Source organism: Penicillium macrosclerotiorum (assembly GCF_028827735.1).
Source record: "Penicillium macrosclerotiorum strain IBT 26536 chromosome Unknown utg000003l_segment0_segment0, whole genome shotgun sequence".
NCBI classification, from domain to species: domain Eukaryota; kingdom Fungi; phylum Ascomycota; class Eurotiomycetes; order Eurotiales; family Aspergillaceae; genus Penicillium; species Penicillium macrosclerotiorum.
In genome coordinates, this window is record NW_026643083.1 from 2497058 (window position 1) to 2521395 (window position 24338).

The 24338-nt window shown below is 53.1% G+C and overlaps 6 protein-coding genes across 6 annotated transcripts; 5 read left to right on the forward strand and 1 right to left on the reverse strand.

The window, feature by feature from the left end:
* Positions 1–1015: 1015 nt before the first annotated feature.
* N7462_003797 (uncharacterized protein) lies at positions 1016–1234 on the forward strand (the record flags this gene model as incomplete). The annotated part of the gene is made up of 1 exon (XM_057075523.1): positions 1016–1234. One exon carries the CDS (start codon positions 1016–1018, stop codon positions 1232–1234), a length of 219 nt encoding a protein of 72 aa, XP_056935028.1.
* A 383-nt stretch (positions 1235–1617) lies between these two features.
* On the reverse strand, positions 1618–2246 carry N7462_003798 (uncharacterized protein; the record flags this gene model as incomplete). The annotated part of the gene is made up of 2 exons (XM_057075524.1): positions 1618–1822; positions 1978–2246. 2 exons carry the CDS (start codon positions 2244–2246, stop codon positions 1618–1620), a joined length of 474 nt encoding a protein of 157 aa, XP_056935029.1.
* A 9109-nt stretch (positions 2247–11355) lies between these two features.
* N7462_003799 (uncharacterized protein) lies at positions 11356–13162 on the forward strand (the record flags this gene model as incomplete). Its single annotated transcript, XM_057075525.1, has 5 exons — positions 11356–11448; positions 11506–11710; positions 11774–12172; positions 12233–12415; positions 12471–13162. The coding sequence occupies 5 exons, from the start codon at positions 11356–11358 to the stop codon at positions 13160–13162; spliced, it is 1572 nt and encodes a 523-aa protein (XP_056935030.1).
* Positions 13163–14706: 1544 nt separating this feature from the next.
* N7462_003800 (uncharacterized protein) lies at positions 14707–19013 on the forward strand (the record flags this gene model as incomplete). Its single annotated transcript, XM_057075526.1, has 4 exons — positions 14707–15459; positions 15538–15717; positions 15776–16736; positions 16843–19013. 4 exons carry the CDS (start codon positions 14707–14709, stop codon positions 19011–19013), a joined length of 4065 nt encoding a protein of 1354 aa, XP_056935031.1.
* Positions 19014–19976: 963 nt separating this feature from the next.
* Positions 19977–21045, forward strand: N7462_003801 (putative protein N-terminal asparagine amidohydrolase; the record flags this gene model as incomplete). Its single annotated transcript, XM_057075527.1, has 2 exons — positions 19977–19989; positions 20108–21045. The coding sequence occupies 2 exons, from the start codon at positions 19977–19979 to the stop codon at positions 21043–21045; spliced, it is 951 nt and encodes a 316-aa protein (XP_056935032.1).
* A 1903-nt stretch (positions 21046–22948) lies between these two features.
* N7462_003802 (basic helix-loop-helix domain-containing protein) lies at positions 22949–23878 on the forward strand (the record flags this gene model as incomplete). The annotated part of the gene is made up of 2 exons (XM_057075528.1): positions 22949–23480; positions 23538–23878. The coding sequence occupies 2 exons, from the start codon at positions 22949–22951 to the stop codon at positions 23876–23878; spliced, it is 873 nt and encodes a 290-aa protein (XP_056935033.1).
* Positions 23879–24338: the final 460 nt, after the last annotated feature.

Consider the following 24338-nt stretch of genomic DNA (forward strand, 5'->3'; position numbering starts at 1 on the left):
ACGGGATTCGTATACGTGCATATTCATGATCGAAGAAGTGTGGATTTAGTGGATTCGCCCCATTCGCCCGCTCTCACATCGTCGGTGTTCATGATGCGTGTTCATCTGAGCTCCAAAAAGTAAAGAGAGGAAAACTTCTGGCGTTCATCTCAAACGAGGGATTTTCTCTCCGGCCTCAACGGATGGAGGTTAGCGGGATCATGCCCATGACGCCTCAGTCCAGTATTTGTCACGAATGCTTCAGAATCCAGGTTCCTCCCCCCAGCCACGGATCGACTGGCGTGGATCGGGCCTCTCCGGGTCTGTGGGAACCCAATTCCGGGGACATGGGGCACCCTGGTAGTTGAGCCACGGTCCCACAGACATACACATCACTAAAACCCTAAAACTCTCACGACTAGAGCTAGTGCGGCAGGAGGTTAAGTAGGTACCGTAGACCAGGTCCAGGGCTTGAATGATTATTTCTTCTTCTGCCTCTGTGGCTGCTGCAGTCGTCATGAGGGTGAAAAGTACAACCATTGGCAGGGTTCATGTGTCCAGGCTGGAGGGTTTGCATCTGGTCAAGAGGCCTTTGCGCAAGCCGAGGATGTGCAGACCGCACCTGAAGGATCTGAGATCCATTTCAAAGCACAATGAAATGGTTTCAGCTACATCACCACTCGATCGGGCCTGGGCGCGAGTCCCCGCCAGGGACGATCTGACGTGGCCGTTTCGGGAAATTTCCCCGTCCCTGCAGGCCCTTGAGGCTGGAGCGCAGACCTTCACAGGGAAATCAGCAATAAAAAAGGTCCAGTTCGTCAGACGATGGATAATGGCGGGCTGGGGTGGAGAGGGAAAGTGGAAAAGGGACGTTTAGTTGCGTTTAGTTGCAGTTCTGTATCCGCCGACGTGGGATACGAAGAACCCCGAGTGGTTCCAGGAAGGGAGATGTTTCCTGGCGCAAACCCCTAAGAACTAAAAACCCCAAAACAGTCCTGCCGAGCCCCAAAGGCAAAAGGCAAATCTGAGGAGAAGAATGGGGGTGGAGGAGCAGGGGATGGTGGTGGTAGTGGTGGTGGTGGAGGTGGTTATGCATACCATGGAGAACATCGGTTTCCAGCGCAGTGGGAATTCCGAGTTTGAGGAAGCTTTGGGATGGGCCGCCGGGGAACATTTTAGCGCCGCACGAAGGTTTGCGCCAGAGCCCCATTCGGGACCCGCATCATGCACAGTCGAGCAGGCGAAAGGGCACTAACGCAGGCTGATTGGCTCTCGCGCTCAATTCATACGAAGCAAAAGAAATGACGCCCGCGCACTGGTCGAGCAGCCTGGTGACTATTCTTTCCCCTCCCGGTCGGCCCCAGTCAGGATATCCAGGTATCTGGGATTAAGATCCCCAATAGCTGAGCGCTTGGGACCCGAGTATTCGGTGTTTGGTGGGAACACGAAGTTAGTGGGATGCTGATTTGGGGAAGCTGGTATACACCTCTTCCATCCCCCTGTCGTCCACTACGACCGTTATGACTTTATACTTCGATGAACTCCAAATTGTGTTCGTCCCCTTGCGTTCCGACATGCTGCAAAGCATGTCCACGTTGCCCATACGGTGTGCACAGTAATTAGTAAACCCCGACTACTTTAGTCAACTTTGATGGACCCGGAAAAGTTTCCCGGAGTCCTGCAGTAAGGGCGCTCCTTTTTGCCTAGTGGCGCGACGCCATCGCCGGAGATGAGACCCAAGCGAACAGGCGGAAGGAAAGCCTCTAAGTAGAACCACGCGGTGATCATCTCGTCGAACGACGCAACTGAGTGGAGTTCTCGAGATGAAGAGCAGGAATGTGGACTTACCAAAAAAAAAAATAAAAAAGGACAAAAATCCAAGTAATGTACCCCAGCCAAGCGGTAGAAATAAATTCAAATCCAGGCTACAAAATCCCCAGCGACAAAAGCACCCCAAAGGACAGGATAAACAAGCGAACAAGCCACGAATCTCCGTACTGTGGCGCGTCCCCGAAGGCGCGGGTCTCGGTGCAAGGGCCAAGTGTCATTTCCACGCGATCAGGCTCTGCGGACAACGGATGTTTTTGACCACCCACAGCATTCGCCAGAGTCAATCGCGCGTGGGAGAGGAAAGAGAAACCATCATGGTCGATGTTTCGGATATCATGAGCGGTCATTGGTTGATCGCGATTCGGAGCGCTTACTGGGCCCAGCGCAATCCCGTCCACACGACCAGCGAACGACAGGACAAAATGACCAAGTTGCATTCGGTAAGCGGTTCATGGCGTCAATCGGGCTTTCATTCCAAATCAACCTACATCCTAAAGCAAACTTCCATCCCAAATTAAGAATGCTAGTCACGTCAAGTCGGCATCGTGGAAACTGGTGCTGGGGCTGTCAGGAGCCGAGCGACCGGGGTGGATTAGCCTGAGGATTCTCGTTTTAGTCGTCCACTGGATCCTTGGCTACGGCCCACAGGAACAATCCCATCTCCACAGGAACAATCACTTCAATCCCTAGCGGGGATGGCAAAAACCAATCATAATCCTTGTTACGTGCAGTAGGCTTGCAGTAGGGCTGCACCGTGCTGGAGGTACACTATGGGTGCGGCCGCCGGGCCGGGCCACAATGGAGAAATAATTTCCTGCAGTGTTACTTTGCTTTTTTTTGACTGGCCTTTCAAGAGGGATGTTTGGGCAGTGTGGGCTTATGGGGTACTTGGAGGGGACCATATTTGGATTATTTGCCTCATGCAGATTGGATCTAATTCGGTCGAGCGTGGATGCGATGCGACATCTACGACACCTGTCATGGACCAAAATTTCAATTCTGTCTGATGCTACGGCACTGGAGGGCAAACAAACGATTCCTTTGCTTGTAGAAGCATACATCACATCGTCAAGGGACTGCATCACATACTCCATAGTGGAATTGCTACGAGGGGGAAAAGGGCTATAATCACCGAGGATAGGCAGGCCGTGAGTGAGCCCCGGAACGGCATCATATCATCGGAGGTAGAGAGCCATCCTCGACTGACATTGGCTGCATTAAGGAGAAAATCCTCCTGGTGATCGACGACTTTCCTGCTTTCTGGGTCCAAATCCTAATCTGACCAGCCAGCCACCCTTGACCTCAACCAATCTCCTGGACTCGGGACTTTTGGAGAGCCCCCGGCTAGGAGAAGGACCGGAATCCCGTGTGATTATGGACGTCCATTGGGGTGGGGGGGGGGGGGTTATCCCTTTCAGACTGGGAAGAAAGTGCGGGAACTGATGACCGAAAAGTAACAATGCTCATGAGGTCAGCATGATCGCTTCCTGAAACCGCCCCAAGATCATCTGCTTGCCAGGAGATGAGGTCAGATGGGGATAGGATAGCAAATGAAGGAGGGGAGGCAGAGTTTGATCACACGCAGCCGTCCTAGCTAGGAGATGGTGATGATGGCAGTGGTACTTCTTCGCAATCTAGATCGTGTCTAGTAGTGTGTTTGTTCCTGGGAACGAGAAAATGGCAGGGGCCATGATTGCCCTGACCCTTTCACCGGGTTGGCAGGTGGAGCCCCGCTAAGCCCGGATGGGGAGTTTGACAGCTTTTAGCGGCTCCGGTCCGAGTCCCCCGGGCCGCCCCCGCCAGGGTGGCTGGACCCAAGGCTGAGCTCCGATGGGCCCCACCAAGCTCCGACCCAGTGAGGCCCCGGCGCAGGCTCCGAGTTTGGTCCCCAGGACCAATGACACTGGCCAACGCCCAAAGTCCCGGCACAGACCCCCCGGTTTACCCCATCGTCCCCCCCCCCCCCCCCCAAGCCAGGTGACCATGAACGCCCCCGTCAACCTTTGACGCGAATAAAAGAGCGGCGCTTCAAGAACCCCTCTCCCCCTACCCCTACAAACTCCTCGAAATAGCCATGTCCCCAAGTGGAGACTCGCATGATGTCATCCCGTCTTTTGTCGGTCCGATCAAGACTCGATCACTGTATGCCATTGCCCGATCGTGCACGCAGCCGTTCCGGCTCGCGACTGCCCGGCGCGCTAGTCGTATAACTCTCCTGGGCTGGTTGCTGAGTGTCCCGAGAAATCAAATAGAGTACGGCAACGAAAATCCTGGTCCTGATATTGACCAAGGATACGAACAGCGACGGGGCCTAGATTCATGCTCCATAACAATTCCCTTTCCACTCCTGCCTACCTAGGCAATCATTCGGATCTTCGTCTGTTTTCCATGCTCGTTCCTTCCTACGCTTCTCTCCCATCGTCCCTCTTGATCGGCTCTCGGTCCTCGTAGGCTGCCTCGAACGCGCCTTTGCTGCTCATCGCTTATGCCGTCTAGAAACGGCGGTCTCGATCCCGGAGATCTCTTGCGAACAGACTGCATTCCCCCTGTCATCTGCGTTCATCATGCTCAGCCCGCCTCTCAAGCCCGCCCCCTTTCCTGTTGCCCCCTTGATACCTTCGTGATCGATACGAGGTATTGTCTTTTGATTGCTTTCCCGTCTAGTTTGTCTAGTTTTCTCTGCATAGTTTTTCTCTCCGTGACGACCAAGAGGAGGGGGCAAAAAAAAAAAAAAAGAACAGGGCTTGAAAAGGGCCATTTGCAGAAGCCACCGGACGGGTCGAGGCCCGTCTTCTCTCTCGCGCGAGAATTAGAGAGTAAAAGAGAAGACAAACTATCCTCGATCAGCGTCCGTAGCGGTGAACATCTTGACTATTCCAGATCCCGAACAGGGAACAGCTGCAAGTTAAGGAAGAATTGCAATCCCGCCTGCAACGCCAGGACAGGGTGAACCAACCAAGCCTCATAAGTGATGGCAACAGGGCTTTTCGCTCGACTGCTCCCACGCCGTCACTGGGTCCGTCGACCCGCACCATCCCCAATCCATCCCCGATCGCAGCCTGTCAGTGCCCACCCGCTGTCACATCCCTTCATCCCCCACCCCTCCACCCTCCTCGACGCCTCGACGCCTTCCAAGCCAAGGCAACGCCTCCTCATCGGAGTTTCAGGGTGGCCGTATGCCTCCCGAACAGCTCCGGTGTCTCGTCCTCCTCAATCCCATTTCCCAGTCTGGCGGCAAAAGCGGGTCGTGCTCGATAATACTAGTCTTGCTATCAGATTTGCTACCCAGCAAGTTCTTTGTTTGCTGAGATCCAGTCGAAACTCCAACCCCGTCGCCCACTAACAAATCGCCTAATCCCGGGCTCTTCCTGTTTGATCTCTCGAGTTCTGAACCATCAAATCAATTAGTGGCGATGCCGTCGGGCTTCCCGTCGAGCAGCACGCTATGTACTCTGTAAATGCACTGTATTCTGTATGTAGGCGACAAGATTCCCCACCTCATCCCTCCCCTCAAAAAAAAGCCATCAGGGTCGCGGTCCTCCTGCACCGCGCCAGAAAAAGGGCCTCCCTCCCCGTTTGCCGACAGGGAGCTCCCCTGCTCGGCTTCATATAGCCTTGAAGGGCTGGGCCCTCAGCCGGCCCAGCCGTTATCACCATTGCGCCCAATGTGGCGCGTCCCCGGGGGCCTCTCTTCAGCTGGAGCTGGAGCGAACGGTGGCGGTGCGACATCGTGGCTGATGCGTTGGTTCTATACACATCTCGCAGTACATACTTTGCACAGTAACGATGTAGATCGTCATGACTGACCCAAACAAGGTAATGGGGGATGCTTTCTTCTCAAGGAGAGTGATGGGGCTGATTTCTTTGCTGATTGGACCGTTAGATTTGTTTGTAGAGATTGACCCGGTGCAGTCAAGTTGGAGCCCTCTTCTCATGCGTCCTCCCCCCCCCCCCCCCCCGCCTCTTTTTTGGGCCATGTGTATTTGCTATGGTTGTGATTGTGGCTCTTTTTCTGGGTGCCGGGATCGTCCTCAGTGCTTCCCGATCAAACAACACTTCCACACTTCACTAGCCCTAATATGGGTCACGGGCTTTGAGAACATTACTACAAACAATCCTACCACTGCGTACCTACTTCATTTACCTATCCCGTATAGACGCTTCCCCATACAAGCTTGCCAATATACATTTTGTCGCCTCTCCGTCCTTCGTAGAAGTAGACGATTCCTTCAAGGATCCTTCCTCCCGTTCCTGTCCGCATCCCTCTCGGGGGTCTCATCACAGCCTGGTTGGCATGCAACTACACGCAATATGAAAGTGACAAAATTCCAAAGCCCCCCACCCTCCCAAGAAAAAGCAAATCCTGACGCTGTTTTCCATCGGGAGGCGCACCACGAACGAGAACGGTTGCGGATCGGTGGATACAAACAAAGACTCCGAACGGAGATGCCCCCCTTCCTCTCCTCCCTCCAAAAAAACCCACCCCCCTTGCGCGATGAAGAGGGCCTAGTGGAGACGGGTGGTATATAGTCCCCGCGCGGCGTTGGCCCCGTTATCTGCTAGCGCGGACGGGTGACAGCGGGCTCTTTATTGAGGTTGCGAGCGAGGCGAGAGGGAGGGCGGCGCCTCCTGCGGCATTTGGAAATCTACGTCGCATTCTGCGAGCGGAACGGGAAGTTTGATAGTCGATGATGATTGCGGCAGAGGAAAAAAAAGAGGTCTATGACAAATAACGGTGTCCGAAGTACGTGCACTGAAACAAAGAGTTTTAATCGGGGGTCTATGCGACAGCTTAATTTCAATTCCGGGGTGGCCTAGACGTTCGGTTGTTGTGTTTTGACCGCCATTGTTCGTGTAGCCTGTGTGACGAGCTTATCTCTTTAGGAGAGGGGGAAGGAACAAAGTATCAAAGACAGGGTTAAAAAAAATGGGGGAGGGGAGACGGGGTTTCGCGAAACGAGGATAGGAGATTCTTGCAAGCGGTTTCGAGAATATGCAAATATGGGAAAAGGACAGCAAGCGGAGTGGCTGTGGAGAAACACTGGCCATAGGGAGATATCAAACATCCTACGCAGGTACATTATTTACTCATGCGCTGCACCATCGCCAAGGACCTGTTTCCACCTGATTGATTATTTAGGGTGAGGATTGGTGATAGGTCTCCCATTCTCAAGCAAACATATGATCCCGACAGGAATAAGACGGGATGGACAGTGCATACAGTACATAGGGGATATCGGTGATGTTGCCTGACTCCAAGGTAACCCAAACACAAAGTAATCGACAGGCAAATGGCCCCAGAATCCACCTCGGCGGGAGATGGGCGCGATGACAGTTGCTTGGGTAGATGGTGCCCTTCCCTTGGGCTTCGTGAAACGCCGCAGTGACGCTACGTCCCGGGTGGGGGTTTTACCTGGGGTCCGTTTTATTTTGATTTTTAAATTGTCAATATTGAAAAGGACTGGGGAACGCCTGCGACCCGAAAAATGGAGAAAAATGATTAGAATGAGCCATTTCCTGACGGACTCGCCCAAAGTACGGCGGCTAGCCTGCGCGGGTATAGATACACGACGGGGGAGTTGGGAATGGCCCTTTTGCGGGAGTGAGGCAGCCTCTCAGCAGTCCTGGAAGGATGATTTCGCAGATCTGTGGGTGGAGGACCCTTGTCACCCTGGCTCGATTCGTGTTAGAGTCGAGTCTCGAGTCCCGAGCAATGGAGTCTGGAGCTGGAGTCTTTGGACCGGGCCAGGTCCCTAGTCCACTCCGCTCCTTCAGACCTTCTTCTTTCATCGCTTTGCTTTCGTGCTTTTGTTTGCGTGGGTCATTTGATGTGTTCTCACTTCGAATGTCGCAGAGCTCCGCTTCATCGTACTTTTCAATGCCCCTCCGCTGGCTTCTCGCCTCGATTTGGCCAGATGTTGAGGTCTGATCTCAGGGGTTCGGCCGCTCAACCATTAGCAGCTGAATCGCAGTGGCAATTGCCCCCTCGGAGCTCATACCAACTCCAGCCCTCCCACCCCGCGAGCCGTTTCTGTCATGTCAAAGAAAGATCCTGGCCTGACGGGATGATCGACCAGGGGGGGGGGCAAACCGGGAATGCCGTCAGGATGGCGATTCACCAATTGGGGGGCCCGCAGAATGTATCTACATTAAGCAAAGCGTCTAATCACCGATGGACGCGGCGAATAAGAGAAGCCCTAGGATACTGGGATAGCCAGGCAGTCGACGGCTTGCTGCTTTTGCCCGCGTTTCCCCCTCCCCTTTCCAAGCCCTATCGGCGAGTCATTTGGTCGATATCCCAGGATCCAGGATGTTGGGCCACGCACAAACCGCATCTTGATAGGTTCGTGGAAACGACACCCGCTCCATGCCCCCGCGGACCCTCGGATACCCTCGCTTATTGGAAGGCGGCCCCTGCAAGAACTAGCGCCGGGGCACATCGCGCTCAGATCCGGCGATCGAGCCCGGTCAGCCCGTCCAGCGCGGGTTTGGCTGTTCTTTCATGGTGGAGGTGTTGTGCGCGAACGAGACTTTTATTCACGATTACCATTGGCCCGTCGGAGGCATGCTGGATCATTCGTGGTAAGACTATTCCCACCTTTCTCTTCTCCCCCCCCTTTTTCCCGATGCTGGTCATGTTGAGTGGGATTCTGTTTGTGCGCTTTGGCCAATCCTTTACGCATTGTCCCCAAGCAAACCGTCTACTGGAGTGTACAACTAGAACGACTGGGGGTAAAAACGAGAGATGAGATAATGAGAGAACTGCGAGGACGAGTATGCAGGCGAACACAACGAAAAAAGCGTATATTGTACCGTTTCCACTCCCACACTTCGGAAGCTCCGAAAATATTCAGCGGATCTGCGCCCTAGGACTCTTTTTAGAAATCACCCACTCCGCCAAGGAGAGCTCGACCAACGACCACAGGACGAGAGGGCCTGTGCGGGACTGGGGAGGTGGAAACACGAACCGCCGGGAGCAGCGCAACGAATGCCGAGGGACGAAGTCGGGATAATCGGGCTGCTCACGGGGGTTGGGATGGATACGGCAGGATAGAGGCGTAGACTGTTTGGGAGTTTGGCGCACGCCGGAGTCAAGAAGACGAGAGATGTACAGATCTTCCCGGGCGTTCGGTGGGTGTCGGGGGCCCTAGTCAAGGGCGTCCGATGGTGCGACCTGGGTTTAATGAGCTACGACGTTCTGAACGGCCAGTCATCGCCCGACAAAGAACGTCCCCTGGTTCCGGCGTGGATCCCGCGCGCTTCATCCCGCCGTCAACCTGTCAGCCCAGTAAATCAACGGGATCAAGACGGGCAACCGGGAAAACAACGCCGCCACGAAAAACCTGGAATTTGGACCGGAGAAGGGAGGGGTGGAGGGGTGGAGGGTTTCAATGTCGGATTGAAGGAGGCCGACACAGAATAGAAGAAATAAAAGCAAACCTGAACAACTGGCACCGGAGGAGCAGCTTGCCGGTTGCCTTCAATTGGCGCCAATGAAGAGGGTCGATAGCGGGGGGTGGAGGGGGGAGGGACAGGGCATTGATAGGAGCTAACTACTAACTACACTGTCGGAGTCGGGAGGAGATGTACAGAGAAGATTCTGTCAAAGTCGTGACTCGGAGAAAGGGGGAGTGGAGCATTCAGTCAATCGAAGGCGTCCTCCGTATACTCCGTTGTCTTGCAGCCAAAGGTCGAAGTGGGCAAGTCTCGAGTCACGGCCACCCTGGGTGATGCGTGATGGAACTATTCTGAATATCAGGAATATTTCTCGCTCTTCTCACAAGACCCCGATCTGCCACTATCCGATTGCCTTTCTCATCAATTTTGGGCTTATATGGTTTTTTTTTTTTTCAGGATTATTTCCGGGCGATCTCCGACTAGTTGGACCAGGGTGTCCCGATCGGGAACTGGGAGTTTCGCCCTGTTCCATCTTGACTATGTTCACTACTGCACACTACTGCGCCCATCGGCCTGCAGGCTTCGTAGCGCGATCCGAGCAGAAATAATCAGAGGAATTCTCCAAAAAAGATCACATTTACTTTTTTAAATTAAATCAAAAATGAAAAATAAAAATCCAAAATGAAAATAAAAATTAAAAAAAAAGGCACAGAATGACGGGGATCCCCCGGCTTTCGATTCACCTCCAAGATCATCCTAAGCGTCCCCTAGGCTGGCTTTTTTCCCCTACTTTCCCTAGACTTTCGCCTGGGTGTGGCACTGATTCTGATGCTCCCGGAGGTAAATTCAGTCTAAGTCCAACTTGGGGATTTTGGATTTTGGATTTTGTGGATTTCTTGGATTTTTTTTTTTTTTTTTTTTTTATTTTTCTCGGTGCCTGTACTTTTTGTCTTGCTCTCTCGATTCCCCCAAGTGGCTCTGGACCGCGCGACATTTGAAAAGGCCCTGCACATCGCTCATCTCCCCCTCATAAGCGGCCGACTTTTCCTCGAAGTCCTCGAACTAGGATCGCTGGAGATTCTTTTATAACTATTCTCCCCTGCTACCTATCCTGGCTTCATCTCTCCTTTTCTCTATTCACCTTCTGTCTATTTTCAAATCAAAAAACACTCCTCCCGCTTCGACCCACTCGTCAACCCGGGAAGTACTACATCGACGTCCCTGTACGCCGGGTTCCATGGTTCTTTAAATCCATTCCATTCTTCCATCTCCAGCACACCGAGTACCCAGATATTCTATACACAACCAACCCATCCCCCGTCCCGTGTCACCATCCCGGTTTACTTGGACTACCCGCAAACGTCAGCAGAATCCCAATCCACTGGTTCCTGCAGTACTCGCTTCCCGTCGGTTCGCAGCAGCTTTGCAACTATCACTGCTCTCTTTCTGCAGCTAGCCTCTCCATTATCGTCTGTCATTGGAAAGAGAGCATCGTTGCGCCACCTGTCCGCCTGTCCGTATATTCTTGGTCAGCCGTCTACCTTCTCCAAATCCAGTGAGTATAGCATACGTACCCTCTCCATCCCTGCATGAAAACCCAAAAGCCAGTCATGTCTGCAATAAGCTTGACCTCGACCCGTTCACGGGTTTGGCAGCTATCCATGAGACAGCCACCCGACGGGGGACTCGGAAGTAGAGGCCACCGTTGGGCATCGACCGGCTGTCACTATTGTTTTGAGGTTTGACGTGACGCGGATTGCATGGAATTTAGCACTAAAGAGAGAGGGGAAGAGGGGGGGGGGGGGGGGGGGGGGAAACAAAACAAGAAAAAAAAACAAGAAAGAGTATCGGGAGCTGACTTTGCCATCCTAGACCGGACTATTGGTGGAGATCTAGAGCATTTCTCGCCCTAGTCACACATTCAACTTCAAATCTATAAGAACGACTCTTCCCGTCTTCTCGATAGCGTCGACCCCGCAGATAGGCTTCGTTTGGTTTCTCTCAACGGTTAATCCGTTAGACCAAGTGTCTCCATCAGCTTTATCATTTGATTTAGTCTCTGACGGTAAAGACTACTATAACTTCACGCAATCCCGTGTCCCCACTTCGGTCACGGATCCGCGGTCCTTTTTTCTTCTCTCCCATACCATGGTTTACAATAAACCCAATCCTGCAACAGGTGCCATGAAGCGTTCTGCGTCTGCCCTCCATGAAGGCCCTCCTGGGTGGGACGTTGCACCCGTCAGTATCTCAAGGAATATATTCACAAGAAGAGTATGATCTAACGCTGCTCCGCAGACCATGATGACCCCAACTCGCTCGACCTTCCGTATGCCCTATACTCATTACGCTATGATCTACCTCGATAACGAGGGCAAGCTCAAAGTCGACGAGTCGGACTCGATTCAGCAGCAAAATTCGACTGTCTTCACCCCAGAGGTTCGCCAGAACTTCCTGGAAATCTTGGGGGAAAGGATTGGATTCCACCAGCCAATGGCCCGCCGTATGTCAACCTTCACATTTTGTAGTTCAAAACCTTTCATCTAATTTGTTACCGTCTTCTTAGGCACTCTGGAGGCCTCTTCTCCCCGACGTGTCCGACGTCGCCGAGGCAATGTGCCTGGCTCTATTGCAGATGATCGCTTAGCCGGTGCGGACTCTGACAGCGATGACTTTACTCCTAACGGCACCAATGAAATGGTCCCTCTCCGCATCGGAGAGTCCCAGAAGGTGATGGCCTACTATGAGGGTGCTTTGAAGCACTTCCAGCAACTGAACTGCCGTATGGTTGCCAAGGCATTCATCAAGTTCATCGAGCCTCGCAAGCAGGTTCGCCACCCCTACAATGGAGGCAAGCCTCCACCAGGCTCTGCCCCGGGTACAACTGGTGATCCCGAGAAGACCAAGCCTGAGTGGTGGCCACCAGGTGTGATGCACAAGGAGCCTGACCACCTGCGCAAAGAGTGTATGATTATTCTTTCCTTCATGGCCATCTGTCTTGATGTACTAACAAATCCTCGAATAGACCGCATTGAGCTCCTGCTTCACATTATTCGCAAGCTTGGTAGCCAGAACATCACCGCCGATAAACTGAAGGAAGTTGCGGGCGACACTAAGCGTAGTTTGAAACACCCCTCCCATGTCGAGATTATCTATGAGATCCTTCGTGTGCGCAAGATGGAGGAGCGCTTTGAGCGTGGTGAAGTCGGTATGTTTATATTTTCCCGAAACTAGCCCTCTCCCTTGACACTAACATCCTCCAGATGGCAACATGGTTGTCTATGTCATGAACCGAGGCCCCAGCCCCAAAGGTGACGAGGACGAAGAGTCCACTGAGGCATCGGCGACTTTTGTAGAAGCCCCGGAACACATCGAAGAGGGTCTGATGACTCCCACTTCGTCCATCGAGCATGCATCTGCAACTCTCACAACTCCCGTTGAAACGATGCCCGTGGCGACGACTCGCTCTCTGCCCGGAAGTTTCTCTATTCCGGAGCCTCTGAGCTTCGAAGCGTCTCGACCAGACCGTTCATACTACGCTACCCCTCCCCACTATACAGACACCTTCTCGCAGCCGATGCTCAGTGCTCCTGTCACTGCCGAGATGATCAGCCCGCACGATGTCTCCGTATTTGACTATCCGCCCACGACTCCTTATCCCACCTCCACGCCGGATCAGTCGCGGCACCCCGCCCCTGGCCAATATGAGGCTTGGGCTCCGACCTTCCGCCAGAACATCTTCAGCCCAGTGGACTATAGTGCGCCTCCCACTACCCAGGGTGTGCTGCCACCAATGCCATATCACGCGGGGATGCCCATGGCGTCGCCGGCCCAGCTGCATGACATGACCCATCCGCATGCTCAATCCCCTATGGATATGAGCCAGCGGGCATTGCCCTTCCGTACAGGCTCCCTGGGCCATCCACATGGCCTGCCCCTCTCTCACCCTGCCTAAGCTTCAACGGACGGGCTGGTCCCGGTTGAAGCCATGAATCAAGCGATGTCTCTCGCAATGACCGACAAGAAGTGCATGCATGGGCTTCAAGTTTTAACGACTTCTTATGACTAATGGCTCTGATTACCATACCCTATGAAAGCACCCACTTGGAGATAAAAGGGCTTGTGCGGGGAGTTCTTTTTGATATATGCCTATTCCTTTGGTTTGCTGCTGATTACTTTTGTTTTCTTGTGTTTATTCTTCATTTCCTTTTTTTCTCGTGTGAATAAAAAACAGGTCGGTGTCACTATGAAGAGGAACCGCGCAGATATGGGAGGGTCGGGGGTTTGGTTGATTTTTTGGAAAAATTTCTCTGTTTCTGTTGATGGTTGATATTTTTTTGGTTTCTTCCTTTGCACTTTTATTTTTATTTTTTTTCTTATCCTTCTTTCCAGACCTATATTCCGGTTTATCTTGGTCGCATTTCTGACCATTCGTTACCTTTCTTGACTTTCGCTAATACTCTTGATTTTTTTTCGTTGATTATGTATATGGTTTCTTGTTTTACAATTCCCTGTCATGTACGTTTCCATAATTTCTGTTGATATCCGATTTTACCTGGTAGATAGTTATTGAAGTGATTTTACATTGACGCACTGCTGTCTAGTAATACCAATTTCTCTTTATTTCTAACTCTGGAATTCTGCCTTTTTTGGCGATGGCAGCATCAGTTAGGGCCATTGGATAGACGCATACTTGAGATAGTGTTCTCTTATGTAGAATGCTCTCCATTCGAACACGGCCAGTGGAAAATGGCGGTTACTGCCGCGGCCACTCGTGAATTACCCGCGCGGTTAATAGTGGATCCGTGCCGACCTCCGGGCAGGTCGAGCTCACGAGAATCAGCAGCGCATCATCTCCAATCTCCCTCCAACCAGCTTTGCGGCTTTGTACGTGTTCCATTCAACCTCCCGGTTCCAATATGCAGCCTGCAGCCTGCAGCTAACGAACAATCAAGGCGGTGTGTTCCCGATCGTCGCTCCCTGTGCGCGAGTTGCACCCGTTTCTTTCACGGCTTTCATCGTCGCGCTCTGCTCGGAACGCCAATCACGACAAGCGGGGGGATTGAAAGAAACGGATTAGAGGCTGCGAGATGCCTCTTGGGCGTAAGACAAAGAGATAGATTCTGCGCCCGTCTAAAAGGTATTGCGACCATTCTGGTCTCCCCCGCCTCCGACTCCGGTCTGTTGCATCTCTCCCCGTTGCCTGAACTCGAATCGCCTTGCTTTCAGTATTGTAAGATCTAGGATTATCGCGAGCAAACATCATGAACTGACCTCCTTGTCCTCGCCTCGGCGTATCGGCTTCGACCAACCAGCCCTTCTAGTTTCTTTTCCCCGTCACTGACGTTCTCCCATTTCCGCACGCCCTCCAATCCAGGTCGGCAAGGAACCGTTCGCAAAAATACAGACAACCGATTTTTTTTCTGCCTTTTTGGCTCGTCGGGATATTGAGGTCGCCGAGGGCAGACAACCCATTGTCTGCCGCCGACTGCGGGCAGGATGGCGAGTCCGTTTAATCCATTGATTGGCCGTGGCCAAAAAACTGCTTCGCCAAGCACATTGAGCCGCGGAGGAGCATCCGCTACTCGTCAAGGATCGCCTGCTGCACGAGGAGCGTCATTGAAAGGGACAACCCGTGGTAGAGGCCGTGGCCGTGGAGCACGCGGGCAACAGTCTTCCCGTGGAGGACACGAGGATACCTCTGTTCGTGGAGGGCGTGAAAAGCAGACTTTTCGTGGTGGACGAGGGGATCAAGCTTCTCGGGGACGAGGGTCTCAGAGTTATCGAGCTCGCGGCGCTGGCGCTGCTTCCCGGGGCGCGTTTGACTCGGTAACCACGACTTCCGCGACATCAGAAAACGCCACGTCGTCCGTCGCGCAATCGCAGAGCACTTTCTCCTCCCCTTTCGGCGGGCAGCCAGCCCCAAAGAAATCTCCATTTGCCGCTTTGGAGAATGGTGCTGCGGGGAAAGTCCCTGCTTCTCTCAACCTTGCCAGTGAACAACCGATTACGAACGTGTCCCCCTTTGCCAGCATAAGGGATAGTGCTGGAGAGAAACCATCTCCTTTCGCTGAACAATCGGCTGCCAAAATGTCTCATGGTCACTCGGGAATCGGCAATGTGGCCCAAAATAATTTCTTTGCTTCAAATACGACTCAGCAGACTTGGAAGAACCCGGCCCGCCAGTCAGCGACAGTGCCCCAGGTAGAGAATGGGTTCATTTTATCTTCATACACTGATCGCTACGAAAAGGTCAGCAACAACCCTCTCATGTCGTGCATTGCGCTCGATTTCAAGGCCAAACAGATGGACTGACCTCGCACCCTGTAGCTCAAACTCGACCGTGCGAAAGAGCGACAGCAAGCAATTAGAGATGGACAAATGGCAGATCCGGACCAGCCGACATCTCTGCACAATGCCATTACCCCGGTGGGCACCTGCACGGCCATGTGCCCTGAATTCGAACGGGTAGAGCGGATCGTGCAAAAGATGGTGGATAAAAGCGAGAAGGTTCGGCCTCGCGTACAATGTCTCTCATTGTTTATTGACTCGCTAACTTTGACCTCAGTACCTGCACCCAACATCAAAGACTCTGCAAAATATGGAAACCAAGATGCTCAAGCGATTTCGCCGATCAGCGGCTGGGTACGACGCGCAGCTGCCGTCGGACATTCGAACTCCAAGAACTCTCTTACAGACCACTAACTACCTGATTCGGTATATCCTCGGTGGAAATGAGCCACTAGGCATTATTCATAAATTCGTTTGGGATCGCACCCGGTCTATTCGCAATGATTTCTCCGTCCAGCAGCTCACGCAAGAAGATGATATTCGAGTTGCAGTGCTGTGTTTGGAGCGTATCGCCCGATTCCACATTATGTCTCTTCATCTTCTCTCCAGCCCCGCCAATGAGGAGCCGTTCGATCGCCACCAGGAGCGGGAACAGCTCAACAATACTATGTTGTCGCTCATGTATTACTATGACGATAACCGCGGACGTGTTCACTTCCGCAACGAACCCGAGTTCCGTGCATACTATATCCTCTTCTCTATTCACGACCAACGACCTGATCTGGAATCCCGAGTGCAGAAATGGCCTGCCTCCTTGCTCCACTCGCCTCAAATTCAGGTTGCCCTAGATCTTTACGCCGCAGCGTCTAACGTATGGGAGTACCAGGGTACTCTCGATGCGCGTCGCCCGAACGCTATCGCCCAAGGCTTCTTCAGTCGCTTCTTCCAGCTGGTCAATTCACGTGCCGTTTCGTATCTCATGGCCTGCGTGGCAGAGATCTACTTCAATCAGGTCCGGCAGACCACCATCCGTGAAATTTGGAAAGCCCACTGTCGGTCTCCGCCGTCACAACAGCATAGAAACGAGGAATGGACAGTCGACCAGCTGACCAAGGTTTTGTATATGGATGATGATGATCAGACAATAAAGTTTTGCGAAGAGCAGGATCTCAGTTTTTCAGAAAACGCCAATGGTGAGATGTATCTCGACTGGGGTAACCGCCCAGTTGACTCTGTCAGTAAGTATCTCACCGTAGTTATGAAAGGCTTCATCTGGCCAGTATCTACAGCTACTGCCTTTGGTCCGATGTTTGCTGTTAAAACGTGTCTAACTTTTCTAACTAGCATTTCAATCGTCCACCGAACACGCCTTCTCTGAAACCTATGTTGAAGTCAAACGTTCCGGGCGAAGCTTGGTTGCCATCGTTCTAGGAATGACCATCGCGGAATCTGCTGCAATGGGTATGATCGACACGTCTAGTCTGCCAGAACGTATGCAAGAGATGCAAGAAGCCCCTACAGAATTTGCGACCTCGCTGGATGAGCAAGATGAGCAAGATGAGCTTTTTGTGACGGATAAATACAACGAAGCCCCGGCTCCTACTGTGGTGATCACCAGTCCCTCGCTAAACCTGGACTCGGATTCGGCTACTTCGGGTACGCCCACGTTCTCTTTCAACCCTACGGCGCCTTCGTTTGCAGAGCCGGCAGAACTGGCCAAGTCGAATATTCTCTCTGCCAATGATCAGCCTTCAACTCTCTCACAGCCTCCAGCCCAGCCTTCAAACCCTTTTGCTTCCATGTTTGGAAGCAACAATATGGCAAACAAGGTGCCGGAGCCAGCTGCAGCGCCCCCTTTTCAGTTTACCTCTATGGACCCTTCTTCTACTTCTGCCCCTCCTTTCAATCCCTTCGCGTCTAAACCTTCATCATCTCTATCCACTGCTCCTACGTTCAAGCCAGCTGAAAATGGTCAGAATAAGAGTGCAACAGATGAAGTACCGGTGTCTGCAGCAGCCCCGAGTCCTTTTGCTACCACTGGCGCCTTCCCTTCTCCGAGCGCTGCAAATATTTTCGCTTCTAAGCCATCCTCATCACCCTCCCCTTTCTCATTCCCGAAACCGACTGAGCCAAGCGAGACTATCCGTTCATCGGCAAATTCACCTAACCCGTTTGCTGCATCAATATCTTCTTTTACTCCGCCAAAACCTCTCCTGCCAGAACAAAACGATTCACCCGCATTGACGAATACAATGGTACCCCAACAGCCGGCCTCAGTGTTCTCAGCTACGAAGCCAGTGTCTCCTCATACAGAAGGAAAAGACAGCACTGTTTCTCCCTCGGTGAACCTTTCTGCATCCATTTCGACTTCCCAGTTTCCGTCGTCAAAGCCTGAGGCTGATCAGCCACCCTCTATAACGTCCGCAAAGCCTTCAACCACTTCCGCCAATCAAAGTCCTGCTCCGCCTTCGAACTTGTTCAGCACTCCTGGGCTCTCTGGTTTGACGGGATTCCAGCCCAAGCAGCCAATGTTCACATCCCAGAGCGCAGAATCATCTTCTGGTTCGATTTTTGCGCAAAAGACATTGGAACCACAGGAGATCCGACCGGCTCTATTTGGGACACCCGCGACAATAAATGACTCTTCTATTTCATTGGAGAGTGTTGACTCGATTAGAGCCAGTATAGATGCCAAACAAGCTGCTAGTCAGTCCGTGCAGAAAGATTCAAGGTCGGAGGATGAGCCTGATTTATCGGTTTCACAATTGGCACCTTTAGACTCGCGAGGGTCCTCTCAATCATCTGCCAGCCCCGACCTCGGATGGCAACCTCCCAACACACAGAATGAGGAACGAGCTGTGTGGCAACGGATTATTCAACGTGCAAGGGAAAAGGAGACACAGAGGAAGGAAAGGCAAAGCCGAAAGCGTTCATTTGAAGAACAACCTTTGGCCGAGTCTACGCGAGAAGAGCCTGGCTCTAAAGCAGCCAAGGTCTCCGGGTCTACAGAGTCCTCTCCGCCCAGCAAGAAATTTTCTCTCGCCGAGTCATCCATCAAGGCTCTCCCTACTCTGCCTGTTCTTGAACGCGTCCAGGCCATCCTGGATAATAAGTCTGCCGTCGAGCCCGACGTCGAATATGTCAAGAAAAACAACCGGCAAGTCGACGAGGATGAGATACTTCTTAATGCAGCCCGTATCGCGGCTGAGCAGCTTCGTACTGGGCCCAAGATCTTCGACAGTTATCATCACTATGAAGAGCCCTCCCGGTACTCTTATAGCCCTGCTAGCAGCATCTCCGCATCCACGCCTTATGCGCAGAGCGCCTCGCCGCCGCCATTCACTCGCCATAACTACCAGGTGGCGTATGCACCCGATACGCCCTTGGGCCTAGGAAGAACCATGTCGCGGACTGAGCAGCGAATTCGAATGACCGGTGGCCACGGGCTGGCCTACAAGCCGCTAAATTTCAAGACCAAGAAAGATAAAGCATCAGACGGGGAAAATATTAAGTGACCCTTTACAAGGAGCGGTTAGGTTCCCGGGTTATAGTGATCTTGTTTGTGATAGCTGTGGCATGAGATCGGGGAAGGTACCTGGGGCTTTGCATGCTTTCTGGGGTGTTTTAAGAAGATTTTGTTATTTCTTATTGTGACCGTGGACGCATGTCTTGTCCCTTTTTCTCTGCCCTTTGCACATTTGCATGGTGTTTGGAAGGATTTTAGTACATACCCGATTTATCATTTTGTTGTCTTACTCTTTTTTTCCCCTCTCTCCCTTTGTCTAGATAAGTCGATATGCCGGGGGAAATTTGAAAATATAGGCTCTTTACAGGCCTCGATAGAGGCAGTCTCCGAATGTTTATTCCTTTGGCCAATCGTATAGGTTGCTACAATCCTCACCAATAGGATGATTGTCCTGGTGTCAACATGTTGATGCACATCGGGTACGCCTCACACCTCAGGCACCAATCTCATATTCACCACACTCTTTCCGCTATGCGCCCTGAACTACATACTCACACTCTGTTCTTCCTCTCTTCCCCAAGAGAGGCCGTCGCTGGAAAGAAAAAAACACAACAGTCTATTTATGAGCCCAGTAGTAGATTGAGGGTCCTTTCGACGCCATTCTGTCCCTCGTTACTTCTCGCGGTGTCGGGCCCAGGCTCAAGACACTTCGACGGGACTGGACAAAGCCTCGAGCATCACAGTGGTGTTCCTCCCTCGCCCCGAATTACAGGCGACACGGTTTGGCCTCAACACAAACTTTCAGTTGTCGCCGAAACTTCTCAGCCTCTCGTGATCTGAGGATGCGCGTCGCTACATTGCAGTTTGCCCCGAAACTGGGTGATGTCGATGGCAACATCCAAAAGGCAAATGAAATTCTAAAAAAGGGAAATCAATCTCGTTAGATGGCCAGGAACTTGGGGGCGATGTGGGAGTTGATCTCCTGCGACCTGATGTCTTGGTTCTCCCAGAAATGGCCTTAACGGGTATGTTAAACATCCGTGGGACCTACACCCTGACCTCCCGGCGCATATCACCCCGACATGATGTCCACGTCTTTGCTCTACGCTTCTAGAAAGCAACACCGCTGACTCTCCGTCGCAGGCTACAACTTCCCCTCACTGGCAGCCATCAAACCATACCTTGAGCCAGCCGGTACTGGCCGCAGCGCTATTTGGGCCCGCGAAACCGCGCAGCGCCTGCGCTGCACCGTGTGCGTCGGTTATCCTGAGATTGAAGCCGGCACAGGCACCAGCCCAGCCACATACTATAACTCCCTGATTGTGGTCGATGAGACCGGCGCTGTCGTCCACAATTACCGCAAGAGCTTTCTGTACTTCACCGATGAGACCTGGGCCGCTGAAGGCAAGGTGGAGCATGGATTCCACGAGCTCACCCTCCCCCGCGCGACTGACAGTGCGGCCCCACGGCACATCCCCACCTCATTCGGCATCTGTATGGACATTAACCCGTACAAGTTTGAGGCGCCGTACACGGCCTATGAGTTCGCGCACCGCGTGCTGGACTCGCGTTCGCAGCTAGTCGTTCTGTCGATGGCGTGGCTGACCGCGCTCGGCGGCGAACAGCTCGCCGCACTAGGCAACGCCCCGGACATGGACACCTTCAGCTATTGGCTGAACCGGTTCATGCCGCTGCTGGAGACGACAATGGGACATACGGGCGACGTCGACGGGTATGGGACTGCGGGTGAGCCCGCGCCGCGGAGGGTGATCCTGGTGTTTGCCAATCGCGCGGGCGAGGAGCCGGCGGCAGATGATACCAAGCCACCGGCACGGTATGCGGGAACGAGCGCAGTGGTTGCGGTGACGCAGCGGCCGCGGACTGAAGGGTCACGGGGTGGACAGGTGGCCGGGACGGACGGGGAGAAGCCGTTCGATGTGAAGATCCTCTGCTGGGATCTGCTGGGAGCCTGCCAGGAGGGGATTTGTTTCGCGGATACCACGGCAGGGCCAAAAATGGTGTTTGGGTTGAAGGCGCGGGGCTCTAATGGGTCGGCTGAATCGGATGGGTCCGACGAGTAGAGGCAGGAGGAGTGAGACATCCTCGAACGCGTCATGTTTGGAGACTGGGCGGGTCTGGACTTTGTCACAGAGGAGAGGGGAAAGGGGAGAAGGGGGGAAGGATGGCTGGTTGCCTGCTTTTGGATTTGCATGGCCTGAATTTTATACTTTCGATCCTGCGATCTATGGAGTTCTCGATTTTGTCTGGAATTTGGGGATCTATGAGATGCAGATATAGAAAATGTACAATATGCACGTTACGGCGATAGATCTGAGAGGACGAGACTGGAAAAGATACACCGGCCACCCTGGTAGGCTGGATGCATATTGGGACGCTGTCGAGTATGATCTAGATCAAGTATCAAGGCCCGGCAGCATCCCGAAGGTAGTATGACGATTGTAGATAATAATATTACGGAAAGATTCCAAGGGCCACTGCAACGTCTGCTCTGAGCCAAATCAGCCGGACGGATCTCCGCCGATCGACTTCTGCAGTTCACCTTAAATCTCGGGGAGGAGGGGTGGGGAGTTCGGGTCGCATGACTGGCTCAGTCCTGGGCAAACCCGGGTGCGACGTGATATCTAGTTCAACTGGTGGTGAGGGAGGATTTGGAAGAAAGACCCGACATGTGATGGGGCTTCAGATCCTGTTCCCTCTGATAACGGGGCTGCTTGACGCGGTGGAGGACGTTGGAGGTTGGAGTTGCTGAAGGCGATCGGTGGCCCGTGCGCGCCTTGGGCGGTTTCTGCACGTGATCCATGGGCGGTGGGCCAATCAGGTGACAGAGTTGCGGAGTGTGTGCTGAGGGGCACGGGATTCCAGCACCTGACGAGCATAGGACACACTAGAAAGACCCTCCCAGAGGCGGTAGTGCAAGGAGGAAAGCCGGGGAATATCACGTCGATGGTCCTCATCTTATCATGTTCCCCCATCTTCTCCTTCTTTCTGCGTTTCTCCTGGTGTAGCTCCTGTGCATCAACCCTGGAAGCCTGCACCCTCGGGACGACCCGCTGCTGAGATAAGCATGGGGGTTGGGATCAGGTGATATCCTGCGCTCCTGGTTGCCCTCGTCGTCCGTACACCCTCGTCGACCTCTCCACGTGAGCAAACCCTCTCGACTCGGCCGCTCTACTCCCTAAAGAACATCCCTTTTTCATGTAAAATCATCAGGTGGGACTGGATTGTCATATCGATTTGACCCTCTACGATCTTTCTCCGCATCTTCTTTTCCCCGTCGTTTTGGGGTTCATTTTCGAAGTTCCGACATCGCGAAACAACGTGACTTCTGGTCTTGTTATTGTCCGTGGCAGGTGACTTCCTGTCAGGTGATAGATTGATCATCCAAGGTAACGACTCCATCGTCCCCCCCGTCTGCCTCTTCCCCGGGAGCGCGACCTTGACTGCTTTTGAACTGTCGTGATGCCATGCGCCCGTCTGCGCTTGGTGGTCGTGGTCGTCCCTCTTGTCGCGCGCAGTCCCTCCAAGCCCCCCTCCCCTCCCCCCTGCGTGCGTGCGGTCGGTCGCCCGCAGCCATGACGCGCCTCTGGTGTGTTCACAGTGCTGTCTCTCCGACTGAGCCAAGAGGTTGAAGTAAATCTCTCGTTCGCGTCGCTGTGGAGTCCTAGAGATCCCTGGCTGTAATGACCTCAGCCCGAAGGCTTTGCCGCCCACGAGGGGGCAAGAGGGTTTGCCAGCCGGGGCGCGTCGGCTTCACGCGTCTGCTATGTTTACCCCGAGGGAGACTATCGATCTTACCGAGGAAGGGTCCGACCTGTCATTCATGCACTAATTTTGCACCTTATACACTAACTTCCCTTTCGAAAGCCCTCGCTTTCTTGCCAACTTATCTGCCTTTTCCAATTGCTTGCTCCCCTCCTTCGATGACTAACCCTTCCGGCTTACAGGATCACTTCTCCTTCCATGATGTCCGACCCCACCATGAACAGCCCGGACGGTGCTGGCAAGCGCAAGCGGGAGGGCTCGGATGATCTGGGCCATGATGCACAGCGTCTAAATCGTTCGTCACACGGCAGCAACGGCAGCATGGGCGATAACCAACCCAACTTCGGTCACTCCATGGGTTACGACCACGGCCTGGGCAACCCCGGATCGGAGCTGAACATCGACCAACAGATTCTCCAGCATGTGGGCCCCCAGAATGGCCTGTCCGACAACAACTCGCTCACAGCGGACGCGAAAGCCGCGCTGGCCGCCCATCACGTCCCTCAACATCAGAAGTACCCACCGCCCCCAGAGGCAGCCTTCGACGCAAACAACCTCACTCAAGGCTTGAGTTTCGGGGATGACATGGGCCAAGGCCCTATCCCGGGTGCCCACAATCACAACTCTACAGCCGCTGCGGTCTATGCGGCCCGTGAGGCCCAGAGTATGAATCAGAAGCCCACCGTCGGCTCTCCGGAATGGCACCAGATTCGCAAGAACAACCACAAAGAGGGTATGTTAACTGATCACGGGGCTCTCCTTGTTATTCAATCCCACTAATGTCGTCTAGTTGAACGCCGTCGTCGCGAAGCCATCAACGAGGGTATTAACCAAATCGCGCGCCTCGTACCGAACTGCGATAAGAACAAGGGCGCTATACTTCAACGTGCCATCGAGTACATCTGCCAGTTGCAAGAAGAGAAGAAGAATATTGATGAGCGGTTCGAGCAGCACAGCCTCACAGCCACCCATGCCATCAACGAGATCAGCGCCTCCAACCAGAAGCTCAAGCAGGAGGTCAGCCGGCGCAATGGAATCGCACTCAAGTGGCTCCAGAGATGCCGCGATGCTGGTCTCGACTTTGATGACTACGAGGATTCGAAAGAGCTTGAGACTTTTGACTTGGAGTAAAGAGAGCTGTCTCCAGTCAATTCATTCTCTGCATGTGCTACGACTGTCTCGTTGCGTTTCCCGGTGGTGGAAATTTGAACATACCCTCTCCCTTCTGTTTTTATGTCTGGTTTGTTTGATTACCAGACTTATTTTGCCATGCTGATTTCTGCCCTCTCTCCTTCCTCTCCCGCGGATCTACTTATGTTTGTAGTCCCCTACCTTTTGTTCCACGGATTCGGCTTTGACTCTGTTTGACTGTTCGTCTCACTTTGTGTTCTCCCACCGTCTCTGACCCGTCCCCTTTCTGGCCTTTTTTTGCTTGGTGTGGCGTATCTTATTTTTGAACTTTTCCTGACCACCCCCCTCTTATTTTCTCGTGGCTCTATATGCTACTTCACATTGGTATTCCTTTATCCCTTTTCTTTCTTCATCGTTAATGGATGGGCCGGCGAAATCTAAGGTTCGGATGGGTTTGTCA